The 19,182-nt window shown below is 40.8% G+C and overlaps 1 protein-coding gene across 10 annotated transcripts in view; it reads right to left on the reverse strand.

Annotated features, from left to right (window-relative positions):
* Positions 1-19,182, reverse strand: part of VSIG4 (V-set and immunoglobulin domain containing 4) — a 67,398-nt gene that overhangs the window by 22,129 nt on the left and 26,087 nt on the right. For 4 of the 10 annotated variants that reach the window (XM_089674887.1, XM_089674890.1, XM_089674885.1 and 1 more), the window contains 4 exons: positions 13,638-13,706; positions 11,268-11,333; positions 4,908-4,976; positions 2,844-2,909 (listed from right to left, as the gene is read on the reverse strand). The exons of 1 other annotated variant lie outside the window; for it this stretch is intronic. In XM_089674887.1, coding sequence (XP_089531013.1) covers positions 2,844-2,909; positions 4,908-4,976; positions 11,268-11,333; positions 13,638-13,706 — 270 coding nt within the window. The remainder of the gene's footprint in view (positions 1-2,843; positions 2,910-4,907; positions 4,977-11,267; positions 11,334-13,637; positions 13,707-19,182) is intronic. 5 more of the 10 variants (XM_089674892.1, XM_089674891.1, XM_089674888.1 and 2 more) reach the window with 3 other exon arrangements.

Here is a 19,182-nt window from a genome sequence, read left to right on the forward strand (position 1 = left end):
GGCAATAATTCCAATTCACCAGGTAGAACAAGTAGCCGAATGCAGGATTAAAGTGTCACTAGAGGCAAAACATCTTTTTATTTTTGTATGGAGTAAGGGAGGGTTATAACCACTGTGAATATTTTCTTTTGGCTATCTGTGTCCCTTTGGGAAGATTTCCCTTTACAGCGGGGAAAATAATTATTTCATCTCCTGCATATTTTGTAAGTTTGCCCGCTTACAAAGAAATTAAGAGTCTATAATTTTTTATCAGAGATGAATTTTAAATGATAAGAGACAGAATAGCAACCAAAAATCCAGAAAAAAGCACATGATACAAATGTTATAAATTGAGTTGCAGTTCAGTGAGTAAAATAAGTGTTTGATCCCCTACCAGACAACAATAATTCTGGCTCCCACAGACTGGCTTTGTGCTCGTGTGGTACACAGATTAGTCTTGTCAATTTAAGAAGCTGCTCCTAACGACAATGCGTTATGTGTCTAAAATACACCTGTCCCCAGAATCTCTTTCTTTCCTTCAAACCTCACTACCGTGGACAAGACCAAAGGGCTGTCAAAGGACATCAGGGACATGATTGTAGACCTGCGCATGGCTGGAATGGGCTACAAGACCATCAGTAAGAAGCTTGGTGAGAAAGAGACAACTGTTGCAGCGATTATTCGCAAATGGAAGAAATACAAAATACCCATCAATCGCCCTCGGTCTGGGGACCCATGCGAGATCCATCTCATGGGGTAAGGATGATCGTGAAAAAAGTGAGGGATCAGCCAAGAACTACATGGGAGGAGCCTGTGAATGATCTCAAGGCAGTTGGGACCACAGTCACCAAACAAACCATTGGTAACACAATACGCCGCCACGGATTGTAATTCTGCAGCGCCCGCAAGGTCCCCCTCCTCAAGAAGACACATGTACGTGCCCATCTGAAGTTTGCCAATGAGCATCTAAATGATTCAGAGGATTGGGAGAAAGTGCTGTGGTCAGATGAGACCAATATAGAGCTCTTTGGCATTAACTCAACTCGCCAAGTTCAGAGGAAGAAAAATGCTGACTATGACATTAGGAACACCATCCCTACAGTAAAGCACGAAGGTGGAAACATTATGATGTGGGGTCTTTTCTCTGCTAAAGGTACAGGCCGACTTTGCCGCATTGAGGCCATGTATTGTAAAATATTGGATGAGAACCTTCTTCCCTCAGCCAGAACGCTAAAGATGGGTCGGGGATGGGTCTTTCTGCAAACCTAGTAGCCAACTACAAGAAACGTCTTACTTCTGTGTTTGCCAACAAGAGTTTCTCCACCAAGTATTACTGTAAGTCGTTTTGCTTAGGGATCAAATACTTATTTTACTCACTGAACTGCAACTCAATTAATAACATTTGTATCGTGTTTTTGCTAGATTTGTGGTTTATATTCTGTCTCTATCATTTAAAATACACAGATGATAAAAATGATAGACCCTTCATTTCTTTGTAAGTGGGCAAACTTACAAAATCTGCAGGGGATCAAAAAATTATTTTCTCCACTGTACTTCCTGTCCCATAGCCAAAACAGGAAGCGAGGGGAAATCCCTCCAAAGTGAGGGAATCCCAGGGTGTCACTAGAACTAGTGTTCCCATTGGAAGATTTCCCCTCTATTACTGTTTTGATGTCAACTCAAAGTTTGGGGTTTTATTTTGTTTTCACTTTCAATGATAATGGTAAACAGGACACATAAAAAGGGTCAATCTCCCTAAGAAGGGCACAGACAGCAGTAAAATCTGGCAGATGTTCTAGTCCCTCTGCAAAGTTTTTCCTTTAGTGACACTTTAAGCTGTAGAGTACATCAGACCAAGCAGGAAGAACTAACAGTATGCAAGACAGGGTAGATGCTCCTAGAGGAAAACATACTGAGCAAATGATTGCCGATAATGCCCACCTTCTGATAGAATGTTACACATATACTATATTTGTTACTTCTATAGTACCTATAGGGCCAAAAGTATTTTGACATCCTGTGGAATTGTTAAATAATCAATGAAGGCTATTTCTTCTACAGCATACAAAGACCCATTAAACAATTGCGCTCTCCCAACTTTGTGGTAACCGTTTGGTGAAGGCCTATTTCTGTTCAATCGTGACTGTGTCCAAAGCCAGCTCCATGATGACATTGATAGGTTTAGTGTTGAGGAAGTTGAGTGGCCTTCAAAGAACCCTGACCTCATCACCTTTGGGATCAGGTCTTCTCAACCTTCATCGGTGCCTGACCTCAACCCTACTGAACACTTTTGGGATTGGGTCTTCTCATCCAACGACAGTACCTGATCTCAACCCTTTTGGACACCTTAGGGATCTGGTTTTCTCATCCAATATCAGTAACTGACCTCAACCCTTTTGGACACTTTAGGGATCAGGTTTCTCATCTAATAACATTACCTGACCTCAACCCTACCGAATACGTTTGGGATCAGGTCTTCTCTTCCAACATAAATATCTGACCTCAACCCTACTGAACACCTTTAGGATGACTTAGAATGGCAATTATGAGCCAGGTCTTCTCATCTAACATCAGTACACAACCTCACAAGTGGACACAAATTCCCAGTCACCCTCCAAAATCTTGTGGAAAGCCAAAACAGAGGGCCAACTTCATATAAAACACCATGGTTTTGGAATTGGATGTCAAATAAGCTCATAGAGCTGTGATAATCAGGTGTCCACCAACATTTGGTCATATAGTATGTACGATTGAAGACTTGGGTAGAAAGTTATAATAGAATTTATAAGAAAAGCTGAAAATGCCAGTGTATTCTAAAACAGGGTACGATGCAAAGACAAATACGTAATTTATCATTCATTTACTTGTGATATCGTCCTGCTGCACGGTGATCTCACATTCCATATCGGGCTTTTCAGTAACAGGATTTTCTATGGTACCGAAGCAAAACAAGGAGTCATTGGTTAGGTGTTAAAACCTGAAGCGCACATTTTCATTCCAAATCTACTTGCAGCTATTATATCTTATATAAGTTAGATATGTGTACTACTTACACTATATTTCACGTCTGGTTTCTTTGAAACAAGGAAACGGGTTCTTTTAGAGGGTGGTCAAGTGTCTTTTTTATTATGTAGCGGGAAAGGTTATATCCCTGTATCATTCTTATTTGTCACAGCAGAATCAGATGTTGACAGATGCATTTTGGGGGGTTACACACAAATCCCCCATTCATCAGGGTCTGGTTTTGCAGTGCTAAGAAATCTAGATAAGTAGTTAGTCTTGGGTATTTTCTATTCTCGATAAGGCATAGTCAGAGGCATGCTTAGTTGGGTTGCGTGGTCTGTCCCTGTCTGCAACTTACTAAAATCGTAAATCCCCAAAACTAGTATTTGGAGATGATTGTTCCAGTATTACACACTTGAGGGTCTGTTTATTAAAAAAAAAGTCTCCGCATTCACATAAACAACATAAATAACCCTCAATAGTTTTGTAATATGTTTGAAATGTCTTATTTTTATATTTCCTATGATCACCATCCTCCTCTAGTGGCCATAATGTGGTATTTTTCCCAAAAATACTGTCGTTAGGAAAATACCACATTATGGACACTAGATGGAGCTGATAATCATAGTAAATACATGGAAATGACATTTCCCATGTATCGCAAACATTACAGTGGTTAATACTGACATTTGTGTGAATGCTGAGACATTCACACACATAATTATTTATTAATAGACAGTGATTCACCTGTGGTTATAAACTTCAAGTTACATTAGGGTTCATTGACACTAGCTCACACTTTAAAAAAAAACAGTTTTTCTGTGCATATGTTTGCAAATGTTCTGTTTGGGGGATGACTTGTGGTTTTGCAATGCAAGCCACAATTTACCCTTTTTTGCATTTTTTTGTTCTTAGTTTTATTGAAATGTCACAAAGTGACATTTCATAAATTCTTAGGCACCTTGGAGCTGGGGTGCATAGAAACAAACGGATGGAGATGAAGGGGAACGCTGGCGCAAAAAGAATGCACACAAGCTGCATTTTGCTGCACCTCTTCGCTGCATTGGGGTGTGAATAGAGCACATAGAAAACAGTCGTTTTCTATGGGTCCTAGTGGTTACTTGCTTTGTTTTGTAGATAAGGGTGTATTTATAAAGTATTTTCATAGCTGTTCATCCATTGAAACCGAATGTAATTTCATTCAATGGGACAAAAGCGAATTTATTTTCTGTAAATCGAATATGCAAATGTGGAAAGCAGTGCATTATGGCTACTAGATGGCGCTGAGGAGCATATTTATTTCATATGATAGCACCTTACAGCGATCATACAGCATTATGGCCACTAGATGGTGCTTACTGTCATAGGATGTAAGTACGCTCCTCAGAGCCACCTAGTGGCCATAATGCAGTATCTTCCACATTCAAGCATTCCAATTGCAGAGTATATAGCCTGGAAGAATTCGATTTTGCCCCATTCGCACAACGACTTTGCATGCAGTTAGAGCTGACGATTACAAAAAAAAAATCTGGTAATTCTATTCTTCTATTCGTTGAACTGGATGGACTTTTTTTTTTTCAACCAGAAAAATTATGTAACTATGTAATATATGGGGGAAACTTCATCCAGCCTGCATGAATGTGTGTGACATTTGTTCAACAATGTTTTTTAAATAGACCCATTAATGTTGCAGTCCTCTGTTTCTTAAAGTGGAGTTCCAAAAGTGGAAGCTCTGCTTATCTGCCTTGGGGGGTGTCAACTGGTACCTTGTTTTGACCGCAGCGGTGAACTGAGCCAGAAGTTTTGGGAGGGGGGAAGGTCTCAACTCCTCTTTAATTTGAACTGTAGAGACTTATCAAGATATAGCAACTTTTTAGGTTATTATAGGTTGTTTACAAGTATGGATTTCTATTTACGTATATTACCTGTGCTTCTGTCAGCTTCTCTTCCAAAATTAGTAACCTTCACACTGGGACTGATAGTAGAAAGGATTTCTGTGACAATATAACATTTACTTAGTTTATTCTAATTTAGAGGTCTATTTACAAAAATATTTTCTTTGTGAAAGTCACAAGAATTTACAAAGCAGTCATGAATAATCCCTGTATCCTGTCTAATATGTGTATTTCCTATTATCGGCAGCTCCGTCTAGTGGCCAAAATGTGGTATTTACCTGAAAATACTGCAATAGCTCCGCTAGATGGAGCTGATGATCATAGGAAATACACGTATTGGACACAAATAGAGATTATTTGTGATGGCTGTGCAAAAGCTTGAGATGTTCCTACAGCAAATTTTTTTAAAAATAGACCCCCAAGTGGCACACTTTTAAGCTTGACACATTTAAGCACAGCTTTCATAGGATGCCGTAAGCTCTGCAACATAAAAAGGCCTACATAGATAAACTATATAAGAAAGAAAAAAATATTTGGGATATTGTAATCATATATTGATATCAGCCTTCATTTATCCTCTGCACAGAAGAAATCAGACTGAGAGGAAGAGCCAATCAGATTTCTCCTGCTTTGCAGAGTGTACAAGCGCACAGGTGTACAGGAGGGAAGAGCTAAGATATTGAATGTGCAATGTGCTGCCGACTGGGATATATTGCATCATCTTTGTTCAGTCACATTAAGAGTCACCATCTACTTCCTGGACTCAGATGTTGGTTTAGAGATGACACAATCATGTAAATTATGGTGCCTATGCAATTTCTGGCTTGGTTCACAAATGTCTTGTTGACATGACTTGTTACAAAATTTCAATGTTGCAGTCTCACTACTGGGGAAAAGGAGACTGAGGAAATGCTTCCCCCTGTCTACAGCAGACCGATAGCAAAGTCGCTGCCCGAAGCTTAAGTTTTAAATGATAAAAGGTTGCGCTTTGTCATGTCAGAAATGTGTTTGTGCAGACCTGTAAAGTAGCTAAAAAGCCAACCTTAATGCCTCCAGCATCACATGATGGACATTCCGGAGTTCTATATAGGGAGATGGCAAAAACAGCTCACTAGGTAGATAGACATTCCTCCTAGGCAGATGGGTGATTCTTTAGCTTTGTTTTGAGTAAACCAACTTCCCAGATAGATGGACATCCTAGAACTTAGTTATAGGTAGACCTATTCCCTAGGTTGATTGACATTACTTCTAGAGAGACTGACATTCTTCCTAGATAGATGGACATTCTGGTGCTTAGTTCTACCTAGGCAGTTGGCAGAACTGGTAGACAAACTCTCTAGGCAGACAGGCATTCTTCCTAGGTAGATGGGACATTCTAGAGCTTAGTTATAGGAAGAGCTACTCTCTAGGTAGATGGGCATTCTTTCTAGGTAGACAGACATTCTGGTGCTTAGTTCTACCTAGGGAGTTGACAAAGCCAGCTCCCTAGGTAGACAGACATTCTGGAGCTTAAATCTAGGTAGACCAACTCTCTAGGTCAGTGATTCTCAACCTTTTTTCAGTCAAGGCACCCTTTAAAATTATAGACAGTCCTGAGGCTCCCTTTAAAATTATGGACAGTCTTGAGGCATGCCATTTTAGAATGGGGAGCCTCACAACTGTGCATCATTTTAAAATGGCACCCCATTCTAAAATGTGAAAAACTATTCTAATAGTTTTATATAACGCAGCAACATCCACACATGTAGGGCACCAAGCATTAGAGGTGATTTATCCTTCCAAAGCAAATACACTTTTGCACACTGGTACCGAGTAGTATTCCACAGTTTCTCTTCTTCCTTAGTTTTTCTCCATCACTAAGCTAATGTGACCGCAGCACTGATGGAGAGGGGCAGGGGAGGGTCAAACTAGGATGCTGTGCAGGCAGCTGACATCCTCCTTACCAATTGATGATGTCATTGGTTGTCAGGACCCCAGAGGCTAGAAGGGCAGAATGGTGCACAATGAAAACCTGTGGCAGGATTGTTCCTCCCGCTGGTTTGTATACAAGTTTTGGCCAATTTGTGAACATTTTGCCAAGGCACTCCTGAAGAAACCTCAAGGCACCCTGGTTGAGAAAGGCTGCTCTAGGTAGACAGACATTCTTCCTAGCTAGATGGACATTCTGGAGCTTAGTTTTAGGTAGACCTATTCCCTAAGTAGATGGGTATTCTTTCTAGGTAGACAAACATTCTTCCTAGATACATGGACATTTTGGAGCTTAGTTCCAGATAGACGGACATTCTTCCTAGGACATTCTGGAGCTTATATCTAGGTGTACCAACTTCCTAGGTAGACATACATGTTTTCTAGGTAGATGTACATTCTTCCTAGGTAGATGGACATTTTGGAGCTTAGTTTCAGGAAGACCTACTCCCTAAGTAGATAAACATTCTTCCCAGGTAGATAGACATTCTGGAGCCTATTTCTACCTGGAGAGTTGCCAACACCAGCTCCATAAGGAGGCAAACATTCTTCCAAGGTAGATGGACATTCTGGAGTTTAGTTATACAGTGGGGCAAAAAAGTATTTAGTCAGCCACCAATTGTGCAAGTTCTCCCACTTAAAAAGATGAGAGAGGCCTGTAATTGGCATCATAGGTAGACCTCAACTATGAGAGACAAAATGAGAAAACAAATCCAGACAATCACATTGGCTGATTTGGAAAGAATTTATTTGCAAATTATGGTGGAAAATAAGTATTTTGTCACCTACAAACAAGCAAGATTTCTGGCTCTCGAAGACCTGTACCTTCTTCTTTAAGAGGCTCCTCTGTCCTGCACTCATTACCTGTATCAATGGCACCTGTTTGAACTTGTTATCAGTATAAAAGACACCTGTCCACAACCTCAAACAGTCACACTCCAAACTCCACTATGGTGAAGACCAAAGAGCCGTCGAAGGACACCGGAAACAAAATTGTAGACCTGCACCAGGCTGGGAAGACTGAATCTGCAATAAGAAAGTGGCTTGGTGTGAACAAATCAACTGTGGGAGCAATAATTAGAAAACGGAAGACATGCAAGAGTACTGATAATCTCCCTCGATCTGGAGCTCCACGCAAGATCTCACCCCGTGGGGTCAAAATGATCACAAGAACGGTGAGCAAAAATCCCAGGACCACACGGGGGGACCTAGTGAATGACCTGCAGAGAGCTGGGACCAACATAACAAAGGCTACCATCAGTAACACACTACGCCACCAGGGACTCAGATCCTGCAGTGCCGGACGTGTCCCCCTGCTTAAGCCGGTACATGTCCAGGCCTGTCTGAAGTTTGCTAGAGAGCATTTGGATGATCCAGAAGAGGATTGGGAGAATGTCATATGGTCAGATGAAACCAAAATAGAACTGTTTGGTAGAAACACAACTCGTCGTGTTTGGAGGAGAGAGAATGCTGAGTTGCATCCAAAGAACACCATACCTACTGTGAAGCATGGGGGTGGCAACATCATGCTTTGGGACTGTTTCTCCGCAAAGGGACCGGGACGACTGATCCATGTACAGGACAGAATGAATGGGGCCATGTATCGTGAGATTTTGAGTGCAAACTTCCTTCCATCAGCAAGGATATTGAAGATGAAACGTGGCTGGGTCTTCCAACATGACAATGATCCCAAACATACCACCTGGGCACCGAAGGAGTGGCTTTGTAAGAAGCATTTCCAGGTCCTGGAGTGGCCTAGCCTGTCTCCAGATCTCAACCCCGTAGAAAACCTTTGGAGGGAGTTGAAAGTCCGTGTTGCCCAGCGACAGCCCCAAAACATCACTGCTCTAGAGGAGATCTGCATGGAGGAATGGGCCAACATACCAGCAACAGTGTGTGCCAACCTTGTGAAGACTTACAGGAAACGTTTGACCTCTGTCATTGCCAACAAAGGATATATAACAAAGTATTGAGATGAACTTTTGATATTGACCAAATACTTATTTTCCACCATAATTTGCAAATAAATTCTTTCCAAATCATCCAATGTGATTGTCTGAATTTTTTTTCTCATTTTGTCTATCATAGTTGAGGTCTACCTATGATGGCAATTACAGGCCTCTCTCATCTTTTTAAGTGGGAGAACTTGCACAATTGGTGGCTGACTAAATACTTTTTTGCCCCACTGTAGGTAGATGGACATTCGTCCTATGTAGATAGACATTCTGGAGCTTAGTACTAGGTAGACCAACTACCTAGGTAGATGGACATTCTTCCCAAAAAGAGAGGAAACAAATGGTCGCTTGAATCTGTGATCATCTTACATGCCAAGTTCCGAATCTTCTGTCCTCTGGACTAAAAGAATGAGAAGTTTATATAATAGATACCCACATCACTGCCTAGTGATGTGGACACAGCAGAAGTGTGATACTGTCTTGATGAGAGGAGGCAACAAGACTGGTCAGCAGGAGGCATGAACTGCATTGGTGGGTCACCAGTATTCAGTCCTAAAAAAGGTGCTATGGAGAATCAGGTGATGATGGACTTGGGTGCTTGAGGTGAGTCTTAAAACTTCCAGGATCACATGATGAACAAGGACAAAACTAAGAGGACAATCCAACTTTCTTGGCAGAACTGAGCTACAGAATGCTAGACTGAGTTGGATACCAAAGCAAGCAGGAAAAGCCTACAAAAGATTGCACAAAGAAATCAACCTAATGCACCTAAGTGAATGCACAGCAACTGCATGAAGCTAATACTCTCCTGCTAATGGCATGGCACACATTGGTGACTCCAGCATGAATTATAGCACAAATCAGGAATAAAGCATAGCATGTACCTGTCTATGAAGATGCTAAGGGCAACTGGAAAGAATCATCAACAGATTAAAAAAGAGATATGATACCATTTATCAATATTCACCCCATTCCCATTAAACTTTAAGCCCTTCTCTAGTTAAATTCTGAAGTAAATAAAAAAAAAACAAAACTAAGTAGCCCAAATGCTTACTTAAAATGTTGCCGTGTGACATTCCAAATCCAGACACTTCTGTCTTCAGGACTAAAGTGTGGAAGGGTTATATACTGGATGCCCACATCGCTGCCTAGTGACATGGACATTTCCCATTGGATCCATCAGCGGGATCCTCATGAGGTCCTGAAGACTACAGTAGTGTGATGTTGTCATAACGAGAAGAGGCAACAAGACTAGTCAGCAGGAGGCATGGACTGCAACAGTAGGTCACCAGACTTCAGTCATTGGAAGAGGTGCTACGGAGGACCAGGTGATGCTGGATTCTTGTGCTTCAGGGCTTTAATACTTCCAGTATCACATGAGAAACAAGGATAAAGCTAGGAAGGCAATCCATCTTCCTTGGTAATGCTGAGCCACAGAATGCAGAACTGCGCTGAATACCAGTGCAAGAAGTGCCAACAGAACATCGTATAGAGAAACGCTGTTAAGTAAACACATACGTAATGCACTGCAACTGCTTGGAGCTGATACACTTCTGCTGATGGCATCGCACCCATTGGTGACTGCAGCATGAATTACAGTAAAATTCATGGTGGAACATGTGCGTGTGTATGAAGATGCTCAGCACAACTGAGCAGTGCCATTAACGGATAAAGATGAAAGGAGATGCCATTTAGCAATATCTACTCCCCCGCCCATTAAACTTTACACAGTCTTATAGCTAGCTGCTCCAGTAGATAAAAAAAACAAGCTAAGCAGCCCAAATAGTTACTTTAATCTGTGGCCAAGTGACAAGTCTGGACTCCTCTTTCTCCTGGACTAAAGAGTATAAACTGTATGACCACGTCACCTAGTAACGTGGACAATTCCCATTTGATCTTCATTGGGTCACAAAGACAACCGCGGTGATTTAATGATGTCACGATGAGTGACATGTGGAAGCAACAAGACTGGTCAGCAGAAGTCATGGACTGCAGTGGTAGGTCACCAATCTTCAGTCCTGGAAGAGGCTCTACTGAGGATCAGATGATGGTGGATCTCAGGTGCTTCAGAAGGGTTTTTTATTTGGGGGAGGGATGTTGAGAATTTTCCCAAAGATGAGCTTTAATAAACCCAGTATCAGATGATGGACAAAGAAAAAGCAAGGAAGATAATTCAACTCCCTTGGTAGCTACTAAATTTAGTACCAAGCTATACACCAGAGCAAGCAGTAAGAGCCAACAGAACATGGTAGAGAGTAAATGCTCTTAGAAGAACTCGTGCTAAATGCACAGCAACAGCTTAGAATGCACACTCCTGCTGATAGCATATCACACATTGAAGACTACGACATGAAATGCAGAAAAATTCAAGTAGAAGATGGAGCACGTGCATGTCTAGAAAGATGCTAAGCGCAAGTGAACATCGCCATAAACAGCTGCAAAGACAGTGACATCATTTATCAATATTTACTTGTTTTAAGAACCCGGCGTGCAGTTGTTTCAGTTTCCATATCGGGTGTCTCAGTAGAAAAATATTCTATGGTACCAAAGCAAATGATAACATTATTATGAGGAGTCATAGGTATGAAAAAAATCTAAATAGCGCTTTTATTTCAGATGCTCTTTCAGCTGTGTTTCTTACATTATTACCGACTCGACATTTTACTTTTGGTTTGTCTGTCATGGGCAGAGGGTGGCCATCAAAGGGCAGTTTGTGTGCCATCTACTCTACAAGTACCCTGAGTTGGTGGAGCCTTGTTTTTGAAAACAGAACAAAAAGGACAAAGCCACAAAAACAAAGCCACACAAATGTAAGCGTTACACCTGTCACAATTTCTTTGTAGGAATTGATTTCTTATCACAATCATCAATGCTAGAAACAGGGTTTTCTGTGATACTAAAACATTTCCTCTTAGAAGTATTTATGGCATAAAGGCACACTAACATAGCACATCAGGATCACACAATGTATTAAGAAAATCATGTCAGCTTTCTTTACAAGCATCAGTTGGAGGACAGACATCAGTCAGTACTGGTGCCTGTTGATCTCGGCAAAACCAGAACACCCAGGCAGATGGCTTAACAAAAGCGGAGAAGGCTCCTAAAATTGTTGCTTGGCTATAGCATAAGTGTCCAGGAGGAGGGAAGCTGGGAACTTAGCATTTCCTATCTAAGCGGACCCTACCACCATGTACAGTGCAGGATCTACCTACTAGTCTTGGTGTCTATTGATGATAGCAAACCCAGAACACCCTGGCCATTGGCTTGACAAGAGTGGAAAAGACTCAAACACATTTCTTGTCTAAGGCACACTTGTCAAGGAGGAAAGAAGCGGTGAACTCAGCGTTCCAGATTGAAAAGGACCCTACAGCCACAAACAGTGTGCAGTGATCCAGCAACAGTGGACACCAGAGACAGTTTTTCATTCCCATAAACGCCGGTGGTGGGGCTGTAAAAGGACTATTCCCAGTGTCCACTGTTTGTGGTTCCTACACAATGTTCGTAACTGTAGGGTCTTTTTTGGTAGGGAACGTTGAGTTCACAGTTTACCTCCTCTTTAATATGTTGCATTAGCCAGGCAAAGCATTTTGAGTTTTCTCCAGCTTTGTCAAGCCATTGACTAGAGTGTTTTGGGCTTGCTGACAGAATAGGGTGGAGTAGTTCTTCCTGCTGATGCCCCTGCCAATTAAATTTCAGGAATGCCCTGGCAGATTTATATACTGTAGAAGAAATGGCTGGAATTTTAATTACATTATGGGGAGTCACAGTACAGAGAATTACTCCACCTGTTCCAGTGAGTAATGATTAAATATTTCCCCCTCTGTCCCAGGCCTCTGCTGTCTAACTGATGGGTCCCCAGGAACTTTTTTTAATTGCTGCCAGCCACGGCCCCAAGAATTACAATGCATGCAATCAAAAGTATCTAAAGAGTGCCCTCTCTCCCTCCCTGCAGAACTGATGGGGCCCAGCTCAACCCGTGCATAGGCAGCTCTGCTCACATGCATACATACACATACAGTGCCTTGAAAAACTATTCAATTTTCCACATTTTGTCATTTTACAACCAAAAATGTAAATGTATTTTATTGGAATTTTATTTGATAGACCAACTATAATTGTGAAGTGGAAATGATAAATGTTTTTTTACAAATAAATAGTGTGGCGTGCATTTGCATTCAGCCCCCTTTACTCTGGTATCCCTAACTAAAGTGGAGTAGAACCAATTGTCTTCAAAAGTCACCTAATTAGTAAATAGTCCACCTGTGTGTAATTTAATCTCAGTATAAATACAGCTGTTCTGTGAAGCCCTCAGAGGTTTGTTAGAGAACATTAGTGAACAAACAGCATCATGAAGGCCAAGGAACACACCAGACAGGTCAAAGAAGTGTGGAGAAGTTTAAAGCAGGGTTAGGTTATAAAAAAAATATCCGAAGCTTTGAACATCTCACGAAGCACTGTTTAATCCATCGTCTGGAATTGGAAAGGAGTATGAATACTTTTTCAAGGCTCTATACTGGGGCCCATTTAGACAGGAACCAGTTATCCGACCAGCATGTATTTTGGAGTGTGGCAAGAAAACCATGCAAACACAGGGAGAACATAAAAACTGCATGCAGGTAGTGCCTTACCAGGACTCAAACTGGGGACCCCAGTGCTGCAAAGCAGTAGCGCTACACACTTAGCAACTGTGTTGCCCATGACCAAATTGTAAATATGAATGCAATACAAATTCTGTCTTCTTTTCAAAAGTCAAAGTAACTATAAAGAATACACCTTCGATTTTTAACAATCCTAGAGCAAAAGCAGTCTGCAGACAGAAGAGGACCCTACAACAGTTTACCTGTAGTGAAGTCTGGTTCTTTGCCAACAGAACTAACTTTTACAACCGGATTAACAGTAGTAAAGGATCCTGTGATAATATAACAGTTACATCAATTATCCCAATATAGTGCTGTCAGAGAAAGACTCTTTCAAAAATAGACACAAACACAACAATATTAAAAAATAAACTATACAAATATAAACTTCAAACACATTTTGAGTAATAATATAATAATAATAAAATTAATAAGACAATCAGGATGCTAATGAGCCATCACATCTTAGAAAGTATTGAAGCCAGAGGTAGCAAAGCATTTTCACAAAGTCAACCCGAGGTCAACAAAGGTAGTCTTGAAGCCGCGGGGCTGGATCACCCATATGGTTGACTTATTTGGGTGTGGACGGGGCCAAGAAGGTGGCACCCAAGGTGGCACCCAAGTTAAGGAAACGGTACACAGAGTCCACATACCCACACAGAAGAAAAATATATTTGAAATATATTTTTAAAATATTCTTCCCAAATATATTGACATATATTTGAAATACTACAATTTTGGCCGTACTCAATATATTTCAAAATATATTTCAATACACACACACACACATATATATATACATGTTGAAATGTGTTTTTATTAATAACTAAATATATGAAAAATATTTTTAAAAATATATTTTTTTAAAATATATTCTTCAGATTTTTTTTTTACATATAAAAAAGTTATTTTAGCATATATTTGTAAATGCATTCCAAAAATGTAAATTGAATTTATTTTTAAAGCTATACGGTATATTTGAAAGTATTTTTTTAAATATTTTTCATATATTTTGTAATAAAAATGCATTTCAACATACAGTATATATATTTATTGAAATATATTTTGAAATTTATGTATTTCAAATATATGTCAATATATTTGGGAAGAATATTTTTAACATATATTTCAAATATATTTTTCTTCCATGTGGGTAGGGTTGACAGTTATTGTATTTATAGTTTGCAGGATAAAGGATAACAACATAGGCAGCAATCGGCGATCACCAACACTAGTAATAAGACTGTAGAAACTGCGGTAGAACATTTGAAGTAATAGTTCCAGGCACTCTTGTATCAGCAAACTCTCACATATTCCTAGTGAAGTGACTGGCCTCAGGCAATACACACAGATAAACAAATCCTCCCGCATAAGTTGTACCTGTTTATCTGCAGTTTTCTCTTTTATACCTCTGTCCAAAGTGCTGAATTTATAAAGCTTGTCTGAGAGTTCGGAGAAAAGGAGGGTGGACAGCTGAAATTACACTCTACAGAGCTCAGTGAGGAGAGTTCTGAGAGTTGATTGGAGGGAAGGGACACACCCCCTCCACACAGCACACAGAAACAGAGCTGAGGCTGTCAATCTGCTGGAGGTACCTCCCCTGTCACCATTTTTCTTAGGAAAACTTGTCATAAGTGACCAAAGCTGATAGCAGAGGAATGAAGCAGCACACAGAAATGACACTTAGACTGCATTTACACTGGAGTATTTTGTAGCTTGAAGCTCCAAAAACGCTCAAACGTCAAAAGTCAATTGTTCTCTATGGTGCCTGTTCATGAGATCATAGAGAACAATTGATTTTTTTTAAGTTTGAGCTTTTTTGGAGCTGCGGCGGAACCGTTCTGCCTGGGCTTCCTCGTGCGGAGCGATACGTCTCACCCAATGGTCCCCTTGTCCTGCAAGTCTTCCAGCACTCTGTCAAGGCAGGTATTAGAGCTCAAAACCAATCCTTCCCCTGCTGTCCCAAACCACGAGTCGGAACTTCGTGTAGGGTGAAATGAATGACTCTTTATTAAACACAGCTCAGTATATGCAGCTTCACCCCCACCAGACAGCCTGGCACCGGGGTTTTCCCACCCACAACAAAACCCTACAACCAACAATACAGTATGAACTCTATAGAAGTGAAAGACTACAAGGTCACATTTCCCTAAACAAACAGTGTAGAATGCCTGTCTACATAACACCGCTTTACAAAGGGGAGAAAACTGAAACAGGGCAAAATGTTATCACAAAGGGTTCCTCACAGGAGCTTCAAGCTACAAAACGCTCAAGTGTGAATGCAGCCTTAGTGCTCTGGATTTTGTTTACTTCAGAACTTCTTTTCTCCCCACACAAGACATCAGAATGCAAAAGCATTACTGTTGAGCTAGATGTTCGAGTCGAACGTAAGTTCAGTTTCAACATCGGCCGTTTGTGTGTTCTGCAAACACACGAACGGTAAGGGCGGTCTGTTTGCCCACCGCACTCCACAATGCACTGCACCCTGACAGTACATTGTGATTGGCCAAAGCAATGCACCTGACCTCAGGTCAGGTGAAATGCTTTGGCCAATCACAGTGCATAATGATGTCACAAGGGGCAGGGTGACCCCACCCCCTTGTGATGTCATCACTGTATTCAAAAACAGTCATCTTGGCTCAGCTGTCAGATGGCAGGAGCCAGCGTCGAGAGCGTAACTTTTTTTTTTTTTTGTCAGGTTGGCGGGCATCGTGATTGACGTTGTATCTACTTCAGGGGACATTTTTTTATTGTTGTTTTTAATAGAGGACTTTTCAAAGTCTGTCCCCTGTAATTTTTTACATTACACTTTTTTTTTAATTTATGAATGAGTTGCAGTACCATGTACCCCATACTCATTCACATAGGAGGGGGGGGGCGGGATCTGGGGGAGATTTTGATAAGCCCCCCCGCAGACCCAAACAACCACTGGCCACGGTTGTGGGGAAGGGCCCTTGTCCCCATCAACATGGGGACAAGGTGTGTTGCAGGAGGGGAGCCCCCTGCCCAAAAACACCCCCCCCAGCTCGTTCATCCCCCCCCTTTTCTGACCTGCATGCTCAGATAAGGGTCTGGTATGGATTTTAGGGGGAACCCGCATGCTATATTTTTAAAAAAATTTGGCTTTTTTTTTTTTTTTTTTTTTAAATTGCTGGGCAATACCGGCAATTCTAATAGGCTGAGCAGTGGACAGCACAGATAGGAACATCTGATCACCAGTAGTGGTGTGATGATAGCATGATGAGAGGAGGCAACAAGACTGGTTTGGCAGAAGGCAAGGACTGCAGTGGTGGGTCACCAGTCTTCACTCCATTGAGGATCAGCTGATTGACGACTTTTGAAGTTTTTTTTTTTAATTTGTGAATGAATGGGAGTCAGGTGTAAGTTTTGAATATCTTCAGAGATGAATGGACTTTAATTCTTAACCTTCCCACCCCCTATACCTCATTGATCATCAGCAGTGGTGTAATGATGGCAACATGACTGGTTTGGACAGAACTGCAATGGTGGGTCACCACTTCTGGAAGAGGTGAGATTGAGGATCAGGTTATTTTGGACTTTGGAAGGGAGTCAAGTTGGTTAAACTGGATGGACTTGTGTCTTTTTATTAACCAGAATAACTATGTTATTATGTAAGTGGGAGTTAGGTGGAAGTCAGGTGGGGAGACGTTGAAAATTTCCCCAGAGATGGACTTTAATTCCCAAAATATCACTTGATGGACAAGGAAAGCGCAAGGCAGCCAATCCAACTCTCTTGATAGGAATGAGCTCCAAAATGAAGCAGCAAGCTGAACAGAAGCAAGCAGAAAGAGCCAACAAAATGTTGCATGTAGTAAATGCTCCTAGGTGAACACATACTGCGCGCACAGCAAATTCTTGACGTTTATACACTCTGGCTAATGTTATGGCACACATTGGAGACTACAGCATAAATTCCAAGACATTTAAGGAAAGAGGCAGAGCATGTACAAGTCTATGAAGATGGTTAAGTGCATGTGAACAGCGTCATCAAAACATACTAAGATGGAGAAACCATTTATTATTATTTACTTGTATTAATGTCCCACCATGCAGTTGTTTCACGTTCCATATCGGGTGATACAGTAACAATATGTTCGATGGTATCAAAGCAAAGAATAATTGTCACATTTACTGTATTCCATGTGTTTTACCTGGTATAAAATTTTATAGCTCCCAACTTTCTGAGAAGGGCAACTTTGAACACAAAGTTTGTAGGCAAAAGATACACCCCCATTACGTGGACAATGAGGAATAAGCAAAAATGAATGGTTAAGCCCAACTCTTTTTCACCTCTGTTGGCCATACAAAGATAAAATTTTGTCTGTTTCCTACCCAGTTGGCAACAATTCAGAGCATGGCTGGCTTTGCTGGCACCGCCTAGCTTTACAAATTTCAAACTGAAGATTGAAGGACCCAGACAAAGAATTGCGAGCCAGACCATGACTGCAGTCAGTCAGTTGTTTGGGTATTCAGACAATGTCCGGTGTCAGCACACATAAGCCGCCAGGGGAGATTTGTCCATCTGAGCTATCTAGCGTGGATGGAGAAATCTGTTGGATCTAGAGATGTGCATGACAGTTTCGTTTGCAAATATTAAGTTGATCATTTTGTTTCAACATATTCATTATGTTATAATGATTTTTCAGAATTTGTTTGATTTATTTGGATTTGTTTTGTATATTTTCTAATGGATTTGAAATTCGAATTTCTGAAGATGACTATATTCGCTCTCTTCTCTGTTCTTATTTTCTATTCTATTTTCTTTTATTCTTTTCTATTTAATTTTATTCTATTCCATTCTATAAAGCCTAAGGTAGTTAAAACGGTAGTAGAGTTCCCACTGTTTATTTGTACCTACAAGTAAGCCTAAAATAAGGCTTGCTGTAGGTACAGTAAAAATCTCCCAAACATGAGATATTTACTGTAGTAGCAGCTGGTGACATAACCAGCGCATGTGCACTGCGCTCTCATTGGACAACGTGCTCATGCATGGGATTGACGTCACCGTGGCTGGCAGCAGAAGTCTGCAAACCCGGAAGGAAGACCAGGTGAAGCCCTGTCAGAATGCAGCTGGAGGGCTTTGCTTCAAGGTAAGTCTCTCGTAATGTGCTAGTATGCAATGCACATTATGCTATAATCCTGCAGGGGACCACTTTTCTGGGGGGGTTTTTTTTGGCAGTAGACTACCACTTTAAAGTATACATTTTATTTGGTGGACTTTATATTAGAGCAAAATGAAGGACAACTAAAAGGGGGCAGTGGAATTTCTTTTGAAAGGAGGGACAGTTGGGTGCTATGACGTATTATTGTGCAATACTTTATCTCGTTTCACATTTAGCTTGTTTAACCACTTGTCCTCCAGAGGATTTCCCCCCCTTCCTGTCCAGGCCATTTTTTGTGTCACGGCGCTGCGTTATTTTAATTGATAATTGCGCAGTCATGCAACGCTGCACCCAAATGAAATTTACGTCCTTTTTTTCCCACAAATAGAGATTTCTTTCGATGGTATTTGATCGCATGTGTGTTTTATTCTTTTACGCTATAACAGAAAAAAAAGACCAACAATTTTGAGGAAAAAAACTATATTTTTGACTTTTTGCTATTAAACATGTCCCGTAAAAAATTTAACAAAATGTAATTTTGTCATAAATTTAGGCAAAAATGTTATCTGCAACATGTCTTTGCTAAAAAAAAAAAAACCCAATACGTGTAATTTAATTGGTTTAC

Source organism: Staurois parvus, unplaced genomic scaffold, assembly GCF_062004578.1.
Source record: "Staurois parvus isolate SC_StPar_1 unplaced genomic scaffold, SC_StPar_1.0 ptg000154l, whole genome shotgun sequence".
Taxonomy (NCBI): Eukaryota; Metazoa; Chordata; class Amphibia; order Anura; family Ranidae; genus Staurois; species Staurois parvus.